This window comes from Ictidomys tridecemlineatus, chromosome 4 (assembly GCF_052094955.1).
Source record: "Ictidomys tridecemlineatus isolate mIctTri1 chromosome 4, mIctTri1.hap1, whole genome shotgun sequence".
In the NCBI taxonomy this organism is placed as follows: domain Eukaryota; kingdom Metazoa; phylum Chordata; class Mammalia; order Rodentia; family Sciuridae; genus Ictidomys; species Ictidomys tridecemlineatus.
The window spans coordinates 161,043,020-161,059,747 of NC_135480.1; the positions used below are offsets into that span (position 1 = coordinate 161,043,020).

Here is a 16,728-nt window from a genome sequence, read left to right on the forward strand (position 1 = left end):
TCCTGCTGCCCCAGCAGCTTATGGCCAGGAAGGCGACCTGGTATTGACTGGAGATCAAACTGCTCTTTGGATGTGGTTTGGGGTGCTACCCTGTTCCCACAGCCTGAGCGTCTGTAGGAGGAGGCTGTGGGAAGCTGGCGCCTGCTGCCTGCATCTGGGGCTTTGCTCACACAAATCCTCTCTTGCTTTCTTATCCCCAAATGCCTCTTCCCAGAAAGAATCTGAGTCAGTCTCTTGTCATTAAATTAGTTCTTGCCAAACTACGACAGATGTCAAAGCAGCTGATAGGAAGTTTATATCCTCCCTGCCCCCCTTCTACAGGCAAAGGGGGTAAAGAAAAGATTTGCAGGAAGGGGGGGGGTGTTTCGGAGGGAAGATGATTGTCAGACACAGTTCAAAGGAGGGGAAGCGGCTTGATTTTGGTGGCTCAATAATTACCCCTCTTCCCTCTGTGAAGACGCAGGAAAGGGTCCCACTTAACTCCCTGTCTCAACAGCCAACACCTTTGGATTTCATGTTGTCTGGGAAGGAGACCTGATAAACATGATAAATACCCTTTGGCTTGGCCTGCACGCTTGTAAAAGTGAGGGCTTTTCTGAGGAGGATTTCTTTTGGTCTAGTGCTTTCTTTCCTGTGTGAGTTGGCTCTCACCAGCTCATGCATACAATTTCAGTTTATCTTCTTTCTCTCAAGCAGCAGCACCTGACTTGTCATTAATGACTCCTGCTCCTTGATTCTTGCTGAACCTCTGGAGGTCACTCTACAGTAAGACCCAGGGGTCTCCTTAGCTTGGGATCCTCCTGCAGTAACCCTATTCCTTTTGATTTTGTTTTTGGCTTGGGATTATTTTTTTTATTATCACCTTATCCATATTTAAGCATAAATAGTGTTGATTACATACATATTGTTGAGCAACAGGTTTCTAGAATTTTTTCAGGTTGTAAAACTCTGACTCTGTTAAACAACTCCCCATGGCCCCTCCCACGAGCCCCTGACAATCACCAATCTGCTTTATTTCTAAGTGTTTGTACTGTTCCAGGCACCTCATATAAGTGAAATGATGCAGTGTTTGTCTTTTTGTGACTGGTTTATTTCACTTAGCATAATGTCTTTGAGGTTTTATTTTGATTCCCCCATGGGTTTTTATTGCTGCATTATGGTTGTACACAATGGTGGGATTTGTTGTTACATATCTGCACATGTATTCCATGTAAAATATAATTTGGCCAACATCATTCCCCAGTATTTTCCCTTTCCCTCTCCTCCTCCCTCTCTCTGGTCCCTTTCCTCTACTCTACTGATCTCTCTTCAATTTTCACGAGACCCCTCACTTTTATTTTTCTTTTTCCTCTCTTGCTGCAAGATTTTCCTTTTCTTAGACCTCTCATTCTTCCACCTCAACTCAGGCTAAGTCTTCTCTGAAGCTTTCCCTGAACCTCCAGGTGAGGTGAATCAGGCCTCTAAAAGGACATGGAACCCCAATTTTCAGCAATTATTTATCAAATTGGGGTGTATTGTTTACTATAAGCTAGGCACCGTTCTAGGGGTGCTTCAAGTAAATATTCACTGATTAACTCACATAGAACAATGATTATGAGGTCATGTATGGGGAAATGGAGCACAGAGACCTTTAGGTCACCCGGCTAGTAGATGGAAGAACTGGAATTACAAACCAGGGTGTCTGGCTGCTTATTTTAGTACAAATTCTGTATTTGTTGCCTATTTGTCTCTTCAGCAGACTATGGAGTCTTTAAGAATAGGTATGGGGACTTATTCTCCTTAGGAGCCTTGTGCTAAGCCCTGAATCTGGTGCATTGCAGGTCCTGAGCCCCCATTAATGAACACATAAATAAAGATAGGGTGCTCTACTTAGAAAAACTTGAAGGCACAGACTCTTTCTAATGCCAGTTATAATTTTCACTGGGATGAGGGCCTTTAACTAACAGGATTTCCAATTTTGTTTCTACCCAACAATTCTATAGGTTATAACCTTGTCCCTTAATAGAGGGCTATCCATGGCTTGTACCTGGGAGAGCACATTGGAGAGGTTGGGGTTGCACCTTAGTGGATGGGGCTGGGTTTTACATATATAGTTAGAAAAAAAAAAAAACAACCTCTAGGTGTTTCTGATTTGCCCTCTGATGCAGACTTTTGGTTGGGAATCATTGAGCTGGAGTTGTAAGGCACTAAAATGAAATGCGAGGCCAGAGCCTGGAGATGGAGAATGGGGGAATCTGAGGATGCTGGGAACAGTGGGGGACTTTGCTCTACCTGCCAGCTCTTTCTAAGGACCAATGTGAATGAATACAATATTTTCGTTTTTCTCCCCACTCCTCAAGTTCAGTGGAACTGCTACTGTGGTTGGTAGCAGTGAGCTGACTGTCCTGTCTCTTTCTGGGAAGCTGACTGTCCTGTCTCTTTCTGGGTGACTCCCAGAAAGAGACAGGACAGTCAGAATGTTTACAACCTTTCCTGACCTCATTCTGTTTTAAGGACATAGGTCATTAACTGCTGACTGAGGACAGAGCGATAGAAAAACATTCCAACACCTTTGTGATTCAATTTGGGCATAACAATATATTTTTGATCCCTGAAGTAATTGTCATTATTTACTTTATAAAATCCCAGCAGCAGCAAAAGCCTTTAGAAAATCTACCCAATTTTCATTAATTAGAACCTGCTATATTCACTGCCTGACCATAACTTGTCTAATGCCCTAACTTTTAAGCATTTTAAACAAGAAATCTTCTTATCACAGTAATTTAGCTACATTAGTAAGCAGTAAATCTTTGACCCTGAGACCCATGTGTCTCATGGTTGGTATACAAGTATCCTTGGCAACACACAAAACAGCTCAGATGCAAAAATCTATGTACGGATATCCAGTTCTATGATTTAGTAGTGTACCTCAGGAATGTGAAATTGCCTGTTTAGTTCTCATTTATAATTTAGGCTAGAAAGTGTCAGCGGGCTTCCCTCTGCTGCTGTGATTGATTGGTAGTAGCTGTTTGTAATGCTTTACTGAGAAGAAGTATAGTGGGAAAGGGTGCTGTAGTTGATTGTTGATGTCTGACCTGGTGGAGGGAATATTAATACAGAATTTACTCAGTGTTTACCAACTTTAGGTTTGTAATGAGATAGTTCCTTCTCCATGGAAATATATAGAATGTGGTTAATATTCACTCTGGCCCTAAAGACAAGATCGACCAATCAATAGTTTTGGTATGTTATTAGTATGTATATATCATCAAAACCTCCAAAAGATGTGGACATTTTGTAGGTTTTGGTGCACCCCCGAAAATTTAATGTCCTGGATGAGTTTGACACACAGACTGAAATTTAATTCTTCTTGGCATGTTCTTACTGACTTGGCGAGACTTTTAGATTCCCCAGGTCACCTGCTATGTTCTGGATGAGAATATGAGGAGATAAAATCATTGGCATCCCAGGGAGTGATGGGTTTTCTTTTCTTTTTCTAGTTTTGAATTTTTAATTTGTTCTTCTTAGATATACATGATAGTAGAGTGTATTTTGACATATTATACATACAGGGAGCCTATCTTATTTTAATTAATTAATCCCATTCTTGTGGTTGTACATGATGTGGAGTTTCACTGTGGTGTATTTATGTCCAATTAATTTATTTCCAATTAATTTCACTGGAATTATGGGTTTTCTGATCATCAGTTTGATTTTGAGAGAGATTTCGCTTTGTTGCCCACGCTGGTCTTGAACTTATGGGCTCAAGCCATCCCTGCCTCAGCCTCCTGAGTAGCTGGGATGACAGGCACACCCCTATGCCCAGCTTATCCTGGTGAAACTTAGATCTGTAAAATTGTATGAATCAAAGCTGGTCTGGATGAAATAATGGAGAAGATTCTCAATAACTGAACTATGATGGGTAAAAATGTTCAGATACAAAAAAAATTAGTTCCTGTTTTAAAATTTACATAGAAAACCAGCTCTCCTTGTGAAAATTTCAATAAAATAAAAAAGGAAAAAGTGAAAAATGGTTTAACTGCATTCTATAGAGAGTCACTTAAGGATTTTAATTTACCTCATGAATATATTACCCTGAAATCAGCATTGATGAAATCAGCATTGATGTAATTCTGATTAAATATTTACATTCTTAAATATAGATGGAAAGTACCATCAGAGCCAAATCCTAGTATTTTTAAACATCATTGGGTTGAATTCAGAGTCAAAATGATTTATACCTTTTTCTCTAAATATGAAGTGATACATAAATCCTTTCTGAGAAGTGGGATTAATTTGGGGAGGCAAAGAGATGAGAGGAGTGTAGATTTCAAACTTTTAAAAAGCAAAAGAGACGTTAAATCTTCCTCCGGAAGAACTCGGCTATCAGAACTACCCCAAAGAACATTCATCAATGAGGTTACCTCAGAGTGTGGCTTTGGGGATGGGGGATTTCCATGATTGTGACTTGTAGAAATTCCTTTAGAGAACGGCAAGGCTTTGCCTAGGGAGAGATCCAGAGACTCATTAGAAGCTGACTTCTTAACCTAGATTATGTTGGTAACCTTTTCATCCTTGTGAGGGAGTGTTCCCGAGCTTAAGCTTCAGTCAAATCTGCTGTTCACACACAAGATCACTTGAGGAAATGATGCCAAATGCCTTTTTCTTGTTTGAATTTTTACCTCTTCACTTGTTGCATTTCAGTGAGGGTGTGGGATGTATGTGTGTGTGTGTGTGTGTGTGTGTGTGTGTATGGAGAGAGAGGGGGGAGGGAGGGAGGGAGGGAGGGAGAGAGGGAGATTTCTCTATAGACTATTTGACAAGATTACAGCAGAAGCTTCAAGGCAGGTACGATTTAAAGTACAGCCATCCTGAGGTAGTGGGCTGAGTTCTATCTGATTGAACAGTTCTCAACTGGGGGAAATGTTGCCCATCCTCACACTATTCCCAGAGGACACTGGGCAACATCTGGAACCATATTTTCTTTGTCGAAACTGTAGTACTGAGTGGGTAAAAACCACAATGTACAGGACAGTACCCACCAATAAATAATTTTCCGTCCCCAAATGTGAGTTGTGCCAAGATTAAAAAATCCTGTAATAGAGGTACCAAGCTCCCTTCAACCAAATACAGCTGGTGTGCACGCACTGTTTATTGAGAAATGTAAGTTTAGGAAAGCCAAGAAAAGAGGCAAGGTACTAGATTGACTTTGGTGTCTGTACTCTGTCTAGTTGCCAGGCACTTTGCAATTGTGAATTCTGGAAAATGGGGGTGGGGTGGGGTAATTATGTATATAATGTGGTAAAGTAAAAAGTAATGATTAATAGCTCAAACTTGGGTAACAGAAAGACTCAGGCTTTAGTTCTGACACTTACTATGTGACCTTGGTTGTATAACTTAGTTTCTTTGGGTCTCAAATTTCTATCTGTAAGACAGATACCCAATGATGGTACCCAACTTAGTTGTTATGAGGATCAAATAATATGATGCATGCCAAACATTTAGCATTTGTTCAAACACATAGTTGTCAATAACGTGTTTGGAAATGTGGTCAGAACAAAGAAAATTATGAACAGAATGAAGAGTCCAATCAGGCAATAAATAAATTAGTTGAATACAATCAAGTGGTATAGAAAAGGAAAAAAAAAAGGCTATCACTCAGGTAGGGCTGCAGAATTTACCTGCCCAAATGAGGAGCCAAAAATTTGAAAGGTAGCCAGGTCTAGCTGTACACACCTGTAAACTCAGTTATTTGGGAAGCGAAGTTCAAGGCTATCCTGGGTAACAAGGCTTCCACTTCCACTCCCCTTCCACTCCTTGCCCAATGCCATCTCAAAAAAAAGTTGTTTTGGAAAGGGATTTCAGTGGAAAGAACAGTAATGGTAATGGCGATGATGTCTCTTGGATTGCAAAATTAAAACATAAGTGTGGGCTTGGCAAAGACTCTCATACTCCCATCAAGGTCACTGGACAGAAAGGACTGAACAGATCTACCTGATCACCTTTGGTTCTAGTGGAATTATCCTAGCCTATATATTATGTCCTGAGTTCGATTCTCTAATAAAAAATGAAATGTGACTCAGCTTTAGTCATGTTACCTGGCCCAAGATTAGAATCTGCTCCTTGGGTGGGTGACTTTCTAAAGCATGGGAACATGTTATAGAAATGTAGAGATAATGAATTAAAATCAAATTCATAGTATGCATACTTTGGTGTGGTTTATAAATTACTGGGATATTCTATGTATGTGTTTATTTTAAGGTGTTTGAAAGAAATCTGGCATATTTGAAATGTTTAATTTATGAGATTCATTAATTTTAGAGGAATAGTAGGCATATTGTTTTTAAATGTTTTAAAAATGTTTATGACAACCCATTTTACTATATTTTAAGTTTGTTTTGTTAAGTTAATAGGAATTGCTTATGTGCTTCGGAAGATTTTGCTTTTTAGGATTGTAAGTCTATTAGACTTTTGGAGTGTTAGAATCAGGTGTTAAATATGTACAATTTAAAAAGTGCCTAAAGGAATTTCATTAACTCAATTTTAAAATTTAAATTTAGTCTTTAAAACTTATCAGTTGATTGAGCATAATCAAAGAAAAAAGTGATCATGGATTTCTATTTTTATATCAAAATATTAGATTTATAATAAGACTTCTAAATTGACCTTAAAAGATAGGGCAACACTAGTCTTTTGAATTTATGCTTCTACATATTTAACTAATTAAAATCAAATTGCCTTGGAGTAGACCTTTCATAAAGTTCCTGGAGACAATTAATAGCTCAAATGACATTAGTAGGCACTCCATCAATGATAGTTATAATTAATGGAAATGTCTGTGAGTCCTCCTGTGCCCTTGAACCTTTGCATTAAAACTTCTACCACTGCACATATATTTCTTGAGACCTGGAGGGTCCTGATTGACTTCAGGTAAGGATTACTCCAAAAAAAAACACACTCTTTTTTGAGTTGATAATTTTATTACTATTGTTTTCACACTGAGGAGACTTAGTTACATAGAGTCATATTCTATAAGTTGATTATCAGTAGTAGAAGCACAAAGATGTGGACAGTGGAACAGGAAGGAATGTCTTTTGTCAAAGTGCAGTCTGTGTGACAGAAACACATTCCTCCAAACAGCCTATGTACAAATAAATATAGCTTTCAGTTATGTATAGACATATTCACAGAGAATAAACTGACACAATATCGCCATATATCTTGTCATCCAGTGAAAATTGCTCATGATAAACGCAACACATACAAAATGACAAAAATTGTTTAGAAGTGTATCCACTGGATTCTTGAAAGGGTAAAGATAGGGAGTTTAGATGTTTTTTTAAATGGAGGCAAACAAAGGAAGATGAGACCATGTCTGTCTCTAAAAAGATCCTTTACAAAAATGGCATTTGGTACGTTTTAAAATCTTTTCCAAATATTCATGGCAATATTTAAAAAAGTGTTTTCTTTTGATTGACATAAATAGTTGTATGTACTTAGGAGTACACCATAGTGTTTGGATTCATGTATTGTTGTGTGATGATAAAATCAGAGTCATAAGCCTGGTGTTCTGTTGTACAGTAGGGTGAATATAGTTGACAACAGTATGTTGTATATCTGAAAAGAGCTAGAAGAGAAGATTTTGAATGCATTCTCATGTTTTTACTATAATTTGTCCAAAGACAGTTTACAAGTTTTAGAGCAAATATCTGTGTTGGAATCAACATTGAAAACATTTTCTCTGTCTTGAAAACAAAAAATATATTCTATTTTTCTTCTAGCAGCAACTTCATTAACTCAGATCGGTAGCTTTTGCTATTCTTGCTTTCAATGCATTGCTTTTCAAGTCTGCACTTTGAAGATGGCAACTATTGCTTGTGGAGTTTTTTTTTTTTTTTTTTTTTTCAGACGCAAGCAGAAGAAAAGTCAAGGCTAGAAGCAGGGCTCAAATGGACTCTGTGTGCAGGGCTCAATGAGGCAAAATGCCATCTTATGGACCAACAGTCTCTGCCCTTTAGAGAGACTTTTCAGGTCATAAAACAGCCTCTAATAGAGGAATATCACTGGCTCTGCATCCACACACCCTTTCTTTAGGGAGAGGTGGACATGGAAGCATCAAGTTGATGGGGTTGTCCAATTTAACACACGAGTTTATTCTACATAGATAATTTAGGTACCCAATTGTGGTGGATATTTCCAGGCTGTTAAGCGCCTTTTGGTCATATTTTAGCTTTCATTCAAAATATATAAAAACTTATGATGAAGTAAAAAATTATAAGTTTTAGTTGTAGGACGTCTGTGTATATACGTTTGCACACGGTCTACCATATTAGGTCAGAAACTGTGTGTTTTGGTAGAAAGGTGGGGGGAACCATCCAGTGCCTTACGAAGTCTGCTACTTTACATGTTCTTCCAAGGAATTTTCTTAATTCAGGCAGAAGAAATTATTGACAAGTTGTATATCTCTATGCCATTTTTATAAGGGAACCTCTTAGATCCATCCTATAGTATATAAAAATTCAAACACATCCTAAATTTCCCAGGTATGTTTGCTAATTATCAATTTCACTCTCCATATGGATGAACCTGGCTTTACATAGCAAATGGATTCCTGAAAAACAGTTAATCTATAATTATTTTTTTTAAAAAGGAAGAATTTTCAATGTAGTATCAGAACTTGTTATTTAAAGGAACTGTGTCATAAGCTATTTTGGAAATGAAGAATGCTTCTGTGAAATAAATAATTTCTTTGATTTTTCTAACAGTTATATTAAAGTACATATTTAAAATTTAGTAGTAGAATTGTCTAGAACAATAATTGTAGGTAATAAAAAATAGAACAGGTAAACTCCAATTTACAACAAACAATACAAAACAGGAATGACTCGTGGACTGCTTATTGATTGCCTATATTCAGAAGCCCTGAATATATGTATTATTGGTATTTTATGGCTTTAATTAAGACAATTGTCTCTTATGAAGTACCATAAAGTGCAATATTAAAAAAATTAAAAAACCCAAAAGGCATCCATTGTCCTTCAGTTTTATCCTGATGAGAAGAATTGGAGATTTGTTTAATTAAATGGCAAAGGATTTATCTACTCTTAATTTGTGCATGCAATTTTATTCTTTATATTATTCAAGGATTTAGACTTATTTCACTTTTTTCTTTTCTATTCTCTTGTGTGTGTGTGTGTGTGTGTGTGTGTGTGTGTATGTGACATTATTTTAAAAAATTAGCATTCTCTTTTGGTTAGCTGAGAGTTTGAGAGAACCATTGATCCCCAAGGCCTTAGTTACTTATAGATCCATTATGAAGAAATACACAACCCAAAATATAAGACTGCAGGAGTATAGTCCCATTCTTACAGTGAATTTTAGACCATTTTTCTAGGCCAGGACACCTGTCAGCGACCTTACAGTTCCTATCCATTCTACCACACGAGGAAGTAGGCTCACTGCAGTACAGATGGGTAAGCTCTGACTTACTATTTAGAATGAAAATTTTAACTCTTCTTGGAAAATCAAAGCAGGCAAACACAAGCCCAGAGTTTTGGAATGATCTTGAGTGGTGTCTCTCCTATGCTGCGTTCTTTGTGAGTGAGGGATGGTGGGCTTGAAAGCAGAGTTTGTAAGCTATGCCCAGTGCTCAGACTAGTCCCTGGAGAACCACTGCCTATTGTGCTTGTGATAAGCAAGACTCTCTGGTGCTCTACAGTTATTTCTACTGCTCTCTTCTCCTGTGGTTGTGGATTCTATCCATATTTTAGTAGCAGTTAGAAAGGATCCCCCCCCCCCCCAGCAAGTAGTCAATTATGTGAAAAAAAGGTTGGGAGCAGAGGTCTAGCATTTCTGAATCTTCCTATCAATGAGGAGGAGGAGGAGGAGAAAATGCCCAATTTGCCAAGCATAAGCACACTGGGAGGCTGGTGGTAAGAACCTTGCAGGGGTATAAGCACTGGGTCCAACCTGGACTTGAGAATTGAAAGTGGGGTTGGAAATAAGCAGGCTGAGACCTCAATAAGGCCAACTAGAGACTCTCACAGTGGGCAAAGGCCTGTGCAAATGCTTTGGACAAGCTGAAAAATGCCACTGGCTTCATCTAAATGTCTCAGAAGAGAGAGAGGGGGCCACAGAGAACACAAGATTAATGTGAATTAGCAACGAAGGATGACTTTTTAAAAGGGAAGAACAACAGAGTGTGCATAACAAGGGAGCAAGGCATTGAGTTCCAGGCTGGAACTGTCAGCACTGTTCAGACTTATACTCATGTCATGATTAGTCATAAGGTACCATAATCCAAGAGCAATATAAAGCCTTTAAAAAGTCTTAGTAAAGGTGAAGTGGGAATGATTAAGAGCATTTAAAAAAGACTCTGAAATATCAAACTAAGGAGACTTCTGATGAAAAGAGGTAAAGGGTCACATTGTGGTGACTTCCAAATATGTCAGGGGTAAAGAATGCAGAATTCCCATATGCATTTTCTCCCAGAAAGAAAATTAAATGAAGTCATCAACTGTAGGGGCCGGGGTTAACCTGAAAGAAGACTTTTCTGACACTGAAGGTTGTTAACATTGAGCTTGGTTACACCAGGAACATCTCTGCTAGGATCCCTTAGGGGTCTGTGTGAGAGTGTGTAGGGGGGATGCTGTCCTTTGGGTCAGGCCAATAGGCTGAACAAACTCTCTTAAATGGAATTAAATCTTTGGTGTGAGCCTATGCAAACTCCATGGCACTCTTTCAGACTTATTTATCTGCTTAAAAACAAACTCTTTTAGGTTTTCCAGTCTGTCAAAATTTAGTAAAAGAGCATTGGCTCAGATCATATGGTGCTCCATACAGTCACTCACCATTCGTACACTAGTTTGAACCTAGCCTATCAGAATTGCAAGGCCACCTTGGTCTTTCTAAACATGGCTGAGTAATGGATTCTTTTCTTCTTTGTGGCTCTCTCTCACTCTTTCTTAAGAAAAGTCACTAACCAGATTAGAGACCTCTGGGAATCCAGGTGGTATGGAGCAAGGCTGATGATCCACATGTGAGGAAGGAAACTACAATGGCTGTGCTCAAGTTGTTTTGGGAAAAGGGGAAACCACATTATTTCTGTTTGTAGCCAACAGGAGCACACCTATAGCTTTTGTAGGTCTCTGTTCTCCTGTTGATTAGGCATTGCAGCCTGTGCCTTCCAAAGTGCCTGGGGAGGTGAAAGAAATATTGCAGTGGTATAGTAAGAAGTAATGAAGTTGAGCTGGCTATATTTCCTTTATTGCTTTTTCGGTTTGCTATATATTTTAAAGAATATGAGCCTGCAAAATTAAAAAGAAAACACAAAGATACAGAGACAGGGAGCTAAATTTAAATGGACAGTGGATCAGAAATACAATTATCTTTCTTCTCCCAAGGCATCTTGAGAAGGGATAAAAAAAATCTAGAACTGTGTATACATAAGGGCTCTTGTAATTGTTTTAAAAGCCTGATATTTGTTATTTTAAACCACATAAGGATGTGTTTCAATGCGATGCTTTCTTTCTTAGGAATTCTAGTAAAAGTAGATTAATTTCTCCTTTCTCCCATGTGTGTGTGTGTGTGTGTGTGTGATCACATATATATGATAACCAACTACCTCATTGCCAATGCCTTACTGCTGATTGAAGATAATATTGTTTAGGGGTTGAGGATGTATCTTTTAAAAAGCCATGTGGTTATGTAAGATCTGGATTAGCTTCTATAGCACACTTTCTCAGAAATCACCCTAAGAACAGCTTTTATTTATTTATTTATTTATTTATTTATTTATTTATTTATTTATTTATTTATTTTCTGGAACAGAGCTGCCACCTGTGATATGACCACTTATTTATTAAAGTAACAATCTGTCTGGGGTTAAGGAAGCATAGCATCCACGTAATCATGTGTGTGTGTGTGTGTGTGTGTGTGTGTGTGTATGTGGGGAAGAAAGCATACTAGAATTTTCTGAAATGCTTACATTCAGACAGGCCATCAGACCCATGACAGACACTTTCAATGTAGAAATTTCAACAGAGCATTTAACTCAAGTCCTATTGTCTTCAACACTATCTGGCCAGCAGCTCTACAGGTTGTCTTTTCCTTGATCAACTTTCTGTTAAGGTGGTCTGGGATGGTGGGCTTCCCTTTATAGGAATCTCGCTGTTTTAGAGGCGTTTAAAAGATGGGAACAATGCTAGGGAGATTGCCAACTCTCTGTCTGTTAGCATTATCAAAAGTCTAATCACTGAAACAGCTGTGTTTTACTGAAATGGCTCCAAATCACCTGATTTATGCCTCCTGTATAAAAGATATTATAATGGCCCCTGTCAGGTGACACCTCACAAAGCATTTTTTTTTCTGAATATTAAACAATGCCTGCTTCTCTTTATGATCTTTTGAGCAAGGATTTAAGATATTCTGCTGTATCTTTTGAACTAATTAACAATCCTACTGGATGGTCCCTGTGCATGTGTTCTGTCTTCCCCATCTGTCATTGCCTGACTCAGTTTAGGTCCTGAGTGACACTGTTTAATCTTGTGTTTCAGTTCCCTAGGAACTGGTCAGGTCCAGAGGGCAGCTGGATATGTCATGTGCAAAATCAAATGCAATTCAGAAGTTTCCGTTTTAGAACTCTTGGTTTGATGCAAGTTGCTGGGTTCTTCTCGGCTGACTAGGGCTATCGGGGAGGTGACAGCAAGCAAGACCTGCTTGGTGTGCTATGAACCAAATGGAACCATTTGGGTGTAACTCATTTATTTTAAATCAAGTAGTAAAAAGTTGGCTTGAACTTTGGATACTATTTTATACTCTGCTCCAAAGAAGTAAAGAGAGTACTGCAGTCTAACAGTTTCTTCTGTGCTTCCTGTTGTATATTCTTTGCTTCTATGTCAGCATTAAAGATATGGCTGGGGCTGGGGCTATAGCTCAAATGGTCGAGTATCTGCATGAGAGGCTCTGGGCTTGATCCCCAGTACTAGAAAAAGCAAAGGTGGAAGAATAAGACTGGGCAGTTTCTTAAGGCTGAAACATCTATATTCTGGGGGTGGGGAAATACAGGTGTTTATGTGTGTGTTTGTATGTATATACGCATGGAAGAAAACCATCTTATGAGATCAGGAAGAAATGCTCCCTTTGGTTGGGACTGTACTTTTCTTTGACTTTGACTTTGGCAAACTCGATACTCCTTGCTTTTGAATTCTAATGTGATTGGGTCTCTCTCTCTCTCTCTCTCTCTCTCTCTCTCTCTCTCTCTCTCACACACACACACACACACACACACACACACACCACACACACATTCATGCACATGCATACACACACAGAGGCATACAGAAAAGGGGCTAGAGATGACCTACTCTGGAAATCATAATGTGGAAAGTTTTCTTTTAATTATGTGAATGAGTGTAGGCCAACACATAACCACTTATTCACAGACGCAGCAATGAAGGGAAAGCCAGGGCAAGCACTGGAAGGTGCCTGTGTGCCACTTAGGGGGACACTGCTGTCATAGTCATGCCTAGCACATGCCATTGAAGTGGGAACCAGGCTTGGAAATGTTGTCTTCTCAAAAGCATTTTTTTCATTAAAAACTACAACACTCCCTGTAAAGTGCATTCCCAGCTCTTAGGTGAGTAAAATATTTCCTGGTTGCTTGGACAAGTCTTCACTGTGAGCTGGGAATGAATGGGAAGAGTGAGGAGGAAGGGGAGGATCAGGAAGTGCTGGAATAAGAGCAGGGCTACACCTGACCTCCTGCAACCTTTCTTATTTTGTATATTCTACCTGTCATTTTGTCAAGGTCACCTATTTAAGCCTTTCAAACAACAAATTGGTCAAGAATATAGAATTCACACAATAACCACCTATGCTCCCTTCAAGTAACACACAAGAAAAATGACTTCCTCATTCTCTTTCACTCTAAGTACAAAGTCTTGCCCTTGAACAAGATGCAGGTTTCCTTCACACATTAGAAAATTCCACTTTGCAAAGCTGGAGAGATCTGAAAACAAGCCTGGGGGGCAGTCACCTTGAATTCTTGTTTTCTCAGAGGGGCTTCATTTTTCAGTACTTATTTACTTGTGGGGGAAAAGCCATGATGGGTACTGCTTGCTGATGCTTTACGGAGTGAGCTAAAGTTTTGGGGGAGAAAGGACTGACCTTGCCTGCACTCTTGGGTCACTTGACCTTTATCTTCAACTATATGTTCTGCATCCTATCTTCCCTTGTCAAGAGGAACAACACAGCACAATCAGAGCAAGCCTCAGGCACACCACAAGCTGAAGACATGAACATGTGTGGTGAAGAGGCCCATGTATGATGTGTGTCGACATTCATGTAGGCTGGGCACAGAATGATGGACCATCCTCTGTTTACTTTTGCAAATGATTTTAAGGAAATCACGACTTGGGGAAATGAAAGATTCTACATATTTTTCATCAATTTAGTTTAACCCCATCCCCCCACTAGTCTTATTTTCTAATGAAATAGACCTGAGAAATCATACAAGGTGGCAAATAGAACTTGGGGACATTGAATGAATAAAATGAAAAAAAAAATTCCAGGTAAAGTTGAGCAAAATCAGAAAATAAAAACTCGAGGTGACTGGGTTGAAGAAACTGTGGAATATAGTCTTCAGTGTACTTTAAAAACTAGAAAAAGTCCCATCTGGGGTCCTGATGGGAGGAGAGACATAGACATTGCACAGGCTTTAACCAAATCCTTGAAATAGAACCCAGAAATCTACCTGGGGTGCACCAAGTGTGCAAATGCCTTTGCAAACACCTCAAAGCTGCCTCCAGCCAAGTAGTGTTGATCAGAGTTGATTTAGATCTATTGGGAATAATGATTCTTAGACACTGAAGCCCTTTATGATCACATTGGATAATGATTTAAGGAGTCATGATGCCCTTACATTCCCATTAGGTGGCAAGTCCCGCTGAGCACCTCTACTGGATGGTGTTTCTTATCACACATCAAGGCTCTCCTGGCAGGTGTTTGACTTATATGTGAGCCCTTAGCATCAAAATATGTCTAAATGGTAATCACAGCTAAAACTGCCCTCCTTCTTTCGATGATAATGGGACATGCATTGGAACAATATAAGTTCAGTTTATGTAGTTTTGCTGTCCTAGAAAAGCACTAATTTGGTCTGCAGTCATATTTTCTACTTGCATGCTGGGGCAATATCAGAAAACAACAAAACAAAACAACCCAACCCTAGTCACCTCCCTCCTGTCCCCAAACCAGTATTCACCCAGTCTTGGTTTTATCTCCGTCTGGCTTAAGCACTCAATATGGGTACGCAGAACAGTCTTCCCTGTATGATTAGTGCAAATGGTTTGGAGGGCTCAACTCGTGGCTCCTCCAGACTCTCTCTGTTAAGCCCTCCTCCCTACAAGCAATTTTCCTAAACCATCCACCTTGTTAGGCAGGATCCCGGTAAATCGAACATAGGCTGAAGGTGACAGCAACACCACCTTTGTCTGTGGATTCCATTAGATCACCTCTTGCACCTAGAGGTAAAGTCCAGTCTGAAGGTTGAAGGTTGATGCCCCTCTTCAAAAAGGTACTATAAATATACTAGAGCTATCCCTGAAAAGATGCATTTGTACTTACATGTATATATATATATATATGACTTTGTATATATATATATATTTATATAATTTTTCTTTCTTTGTGTTTGTGTACAGTTATGTATTAATCTATAGGTATGCAAAGAGAGGAATAATACAGGAACAGGCAGGATTTGTGTGCTCGTGTGTGTATATTTATAATATGTATACTTTATAGGTGTATATATAGCCTCTGTCCTTGTTTGCTTCCTTTCAACAAATGTACCTCCGGCCAGCGAGGAGTACCTGTCAGTGGTGAATGGAGGGATGCCCCATGGTCACGGTTCTTTTTGTCTCTTACGTGGAGTCATTTCTGTAGGCAAGGGTGAAGAGCCTGTGAAGTGAAGGGTCCCATGTGAATCCATCCCTCCTCCAATCCACCAAGGAGGGACACTTGGCTGGGGCTGTGTGCCAGCTGCCTCTTCTCAGGAGGCCAAGGAGCCTAGAGCCCAGAGCAGGAAGGGACCATCCACGCTGTTGGTCCACGATATGGCTTTTCCGCTAGATGGAGACGGGACACATGAGAATTCTGTCTTCTAGGAGGACGCTGATCACCAGGAACACGAAGTAGAGGCCAAACATGATGAAGCCCAGCACTTTGTTCATCCGCCATTTGCAGAGGGCAATGGAAAGAATGACGAAGAGCAGCATGATGAAGAGGAGGACAATGGCACAGAAGAGGCCATTGCTGCTGACAGCCACTGGCTGGAATCTGTGAATGACGGTGTACAGGAGCCAGGGCAGTGGGAGCCTGGGAGGAAGAAAGGAAGAGCAGGGGAGAGCAGGCAGTCAGGCATGTTGAGAAGGTGCTCGAGGACAAATCTACCCCTGAAAAGAGTGTCATGAGATCACATAAGGAAATCAGGTAAAATTTGAAAATGTTTATCTATTTCCTGACCAAATTAGGGAGACCAGAGATTGGTCCTACAGTGAAGCAATATCAAAGACATGATTCTTGTAGGTGTTTTCTGAATTTGATTTGAAATTTTTTTGTTTTCTTCCTAATGAAGAGTAAAAAATTTTGCTCTCAGCCATAAAAAGGTGAACTGGAGGATTTGTACAGGGTGAGGGGAGAAGGCGACAAACGGAGAGAAGGCATAGAAATTGATGGTAAAAAATGGAAAAC

General features: G+C 39.4%; 1 protein-coding gene across 4 annotated transcripts in view; it reads right to left on the reverse strand.

Annotated features, from left to right (window-relative positions):
• Positions 1-9,165: 9,165 nt before the first annotated feature.
• Slc24a2 (solute carrier family 24 member 2) overlaps positions 9,166-16,728 on the reverse strand; it is a 214,460-nt gene continuing 206,897 nt past the window's right edge. For all 4 annotated transcript variants that reach the window (XM_021733688.3, XM_078047692.1, XM_005335902.5 and 1 more), the window contains one exon: positions 9,166-16,353. In XM_021733688.3, coding sequence (XP_021589363.1) covers positions 16,104-16,353 — 250 coding nt within the window. In that variant the 3' untranslated portion in view covers positions 9,166-16,103. The remainder of the gene's footprint in view (positions 16,354-16,728) is intronic.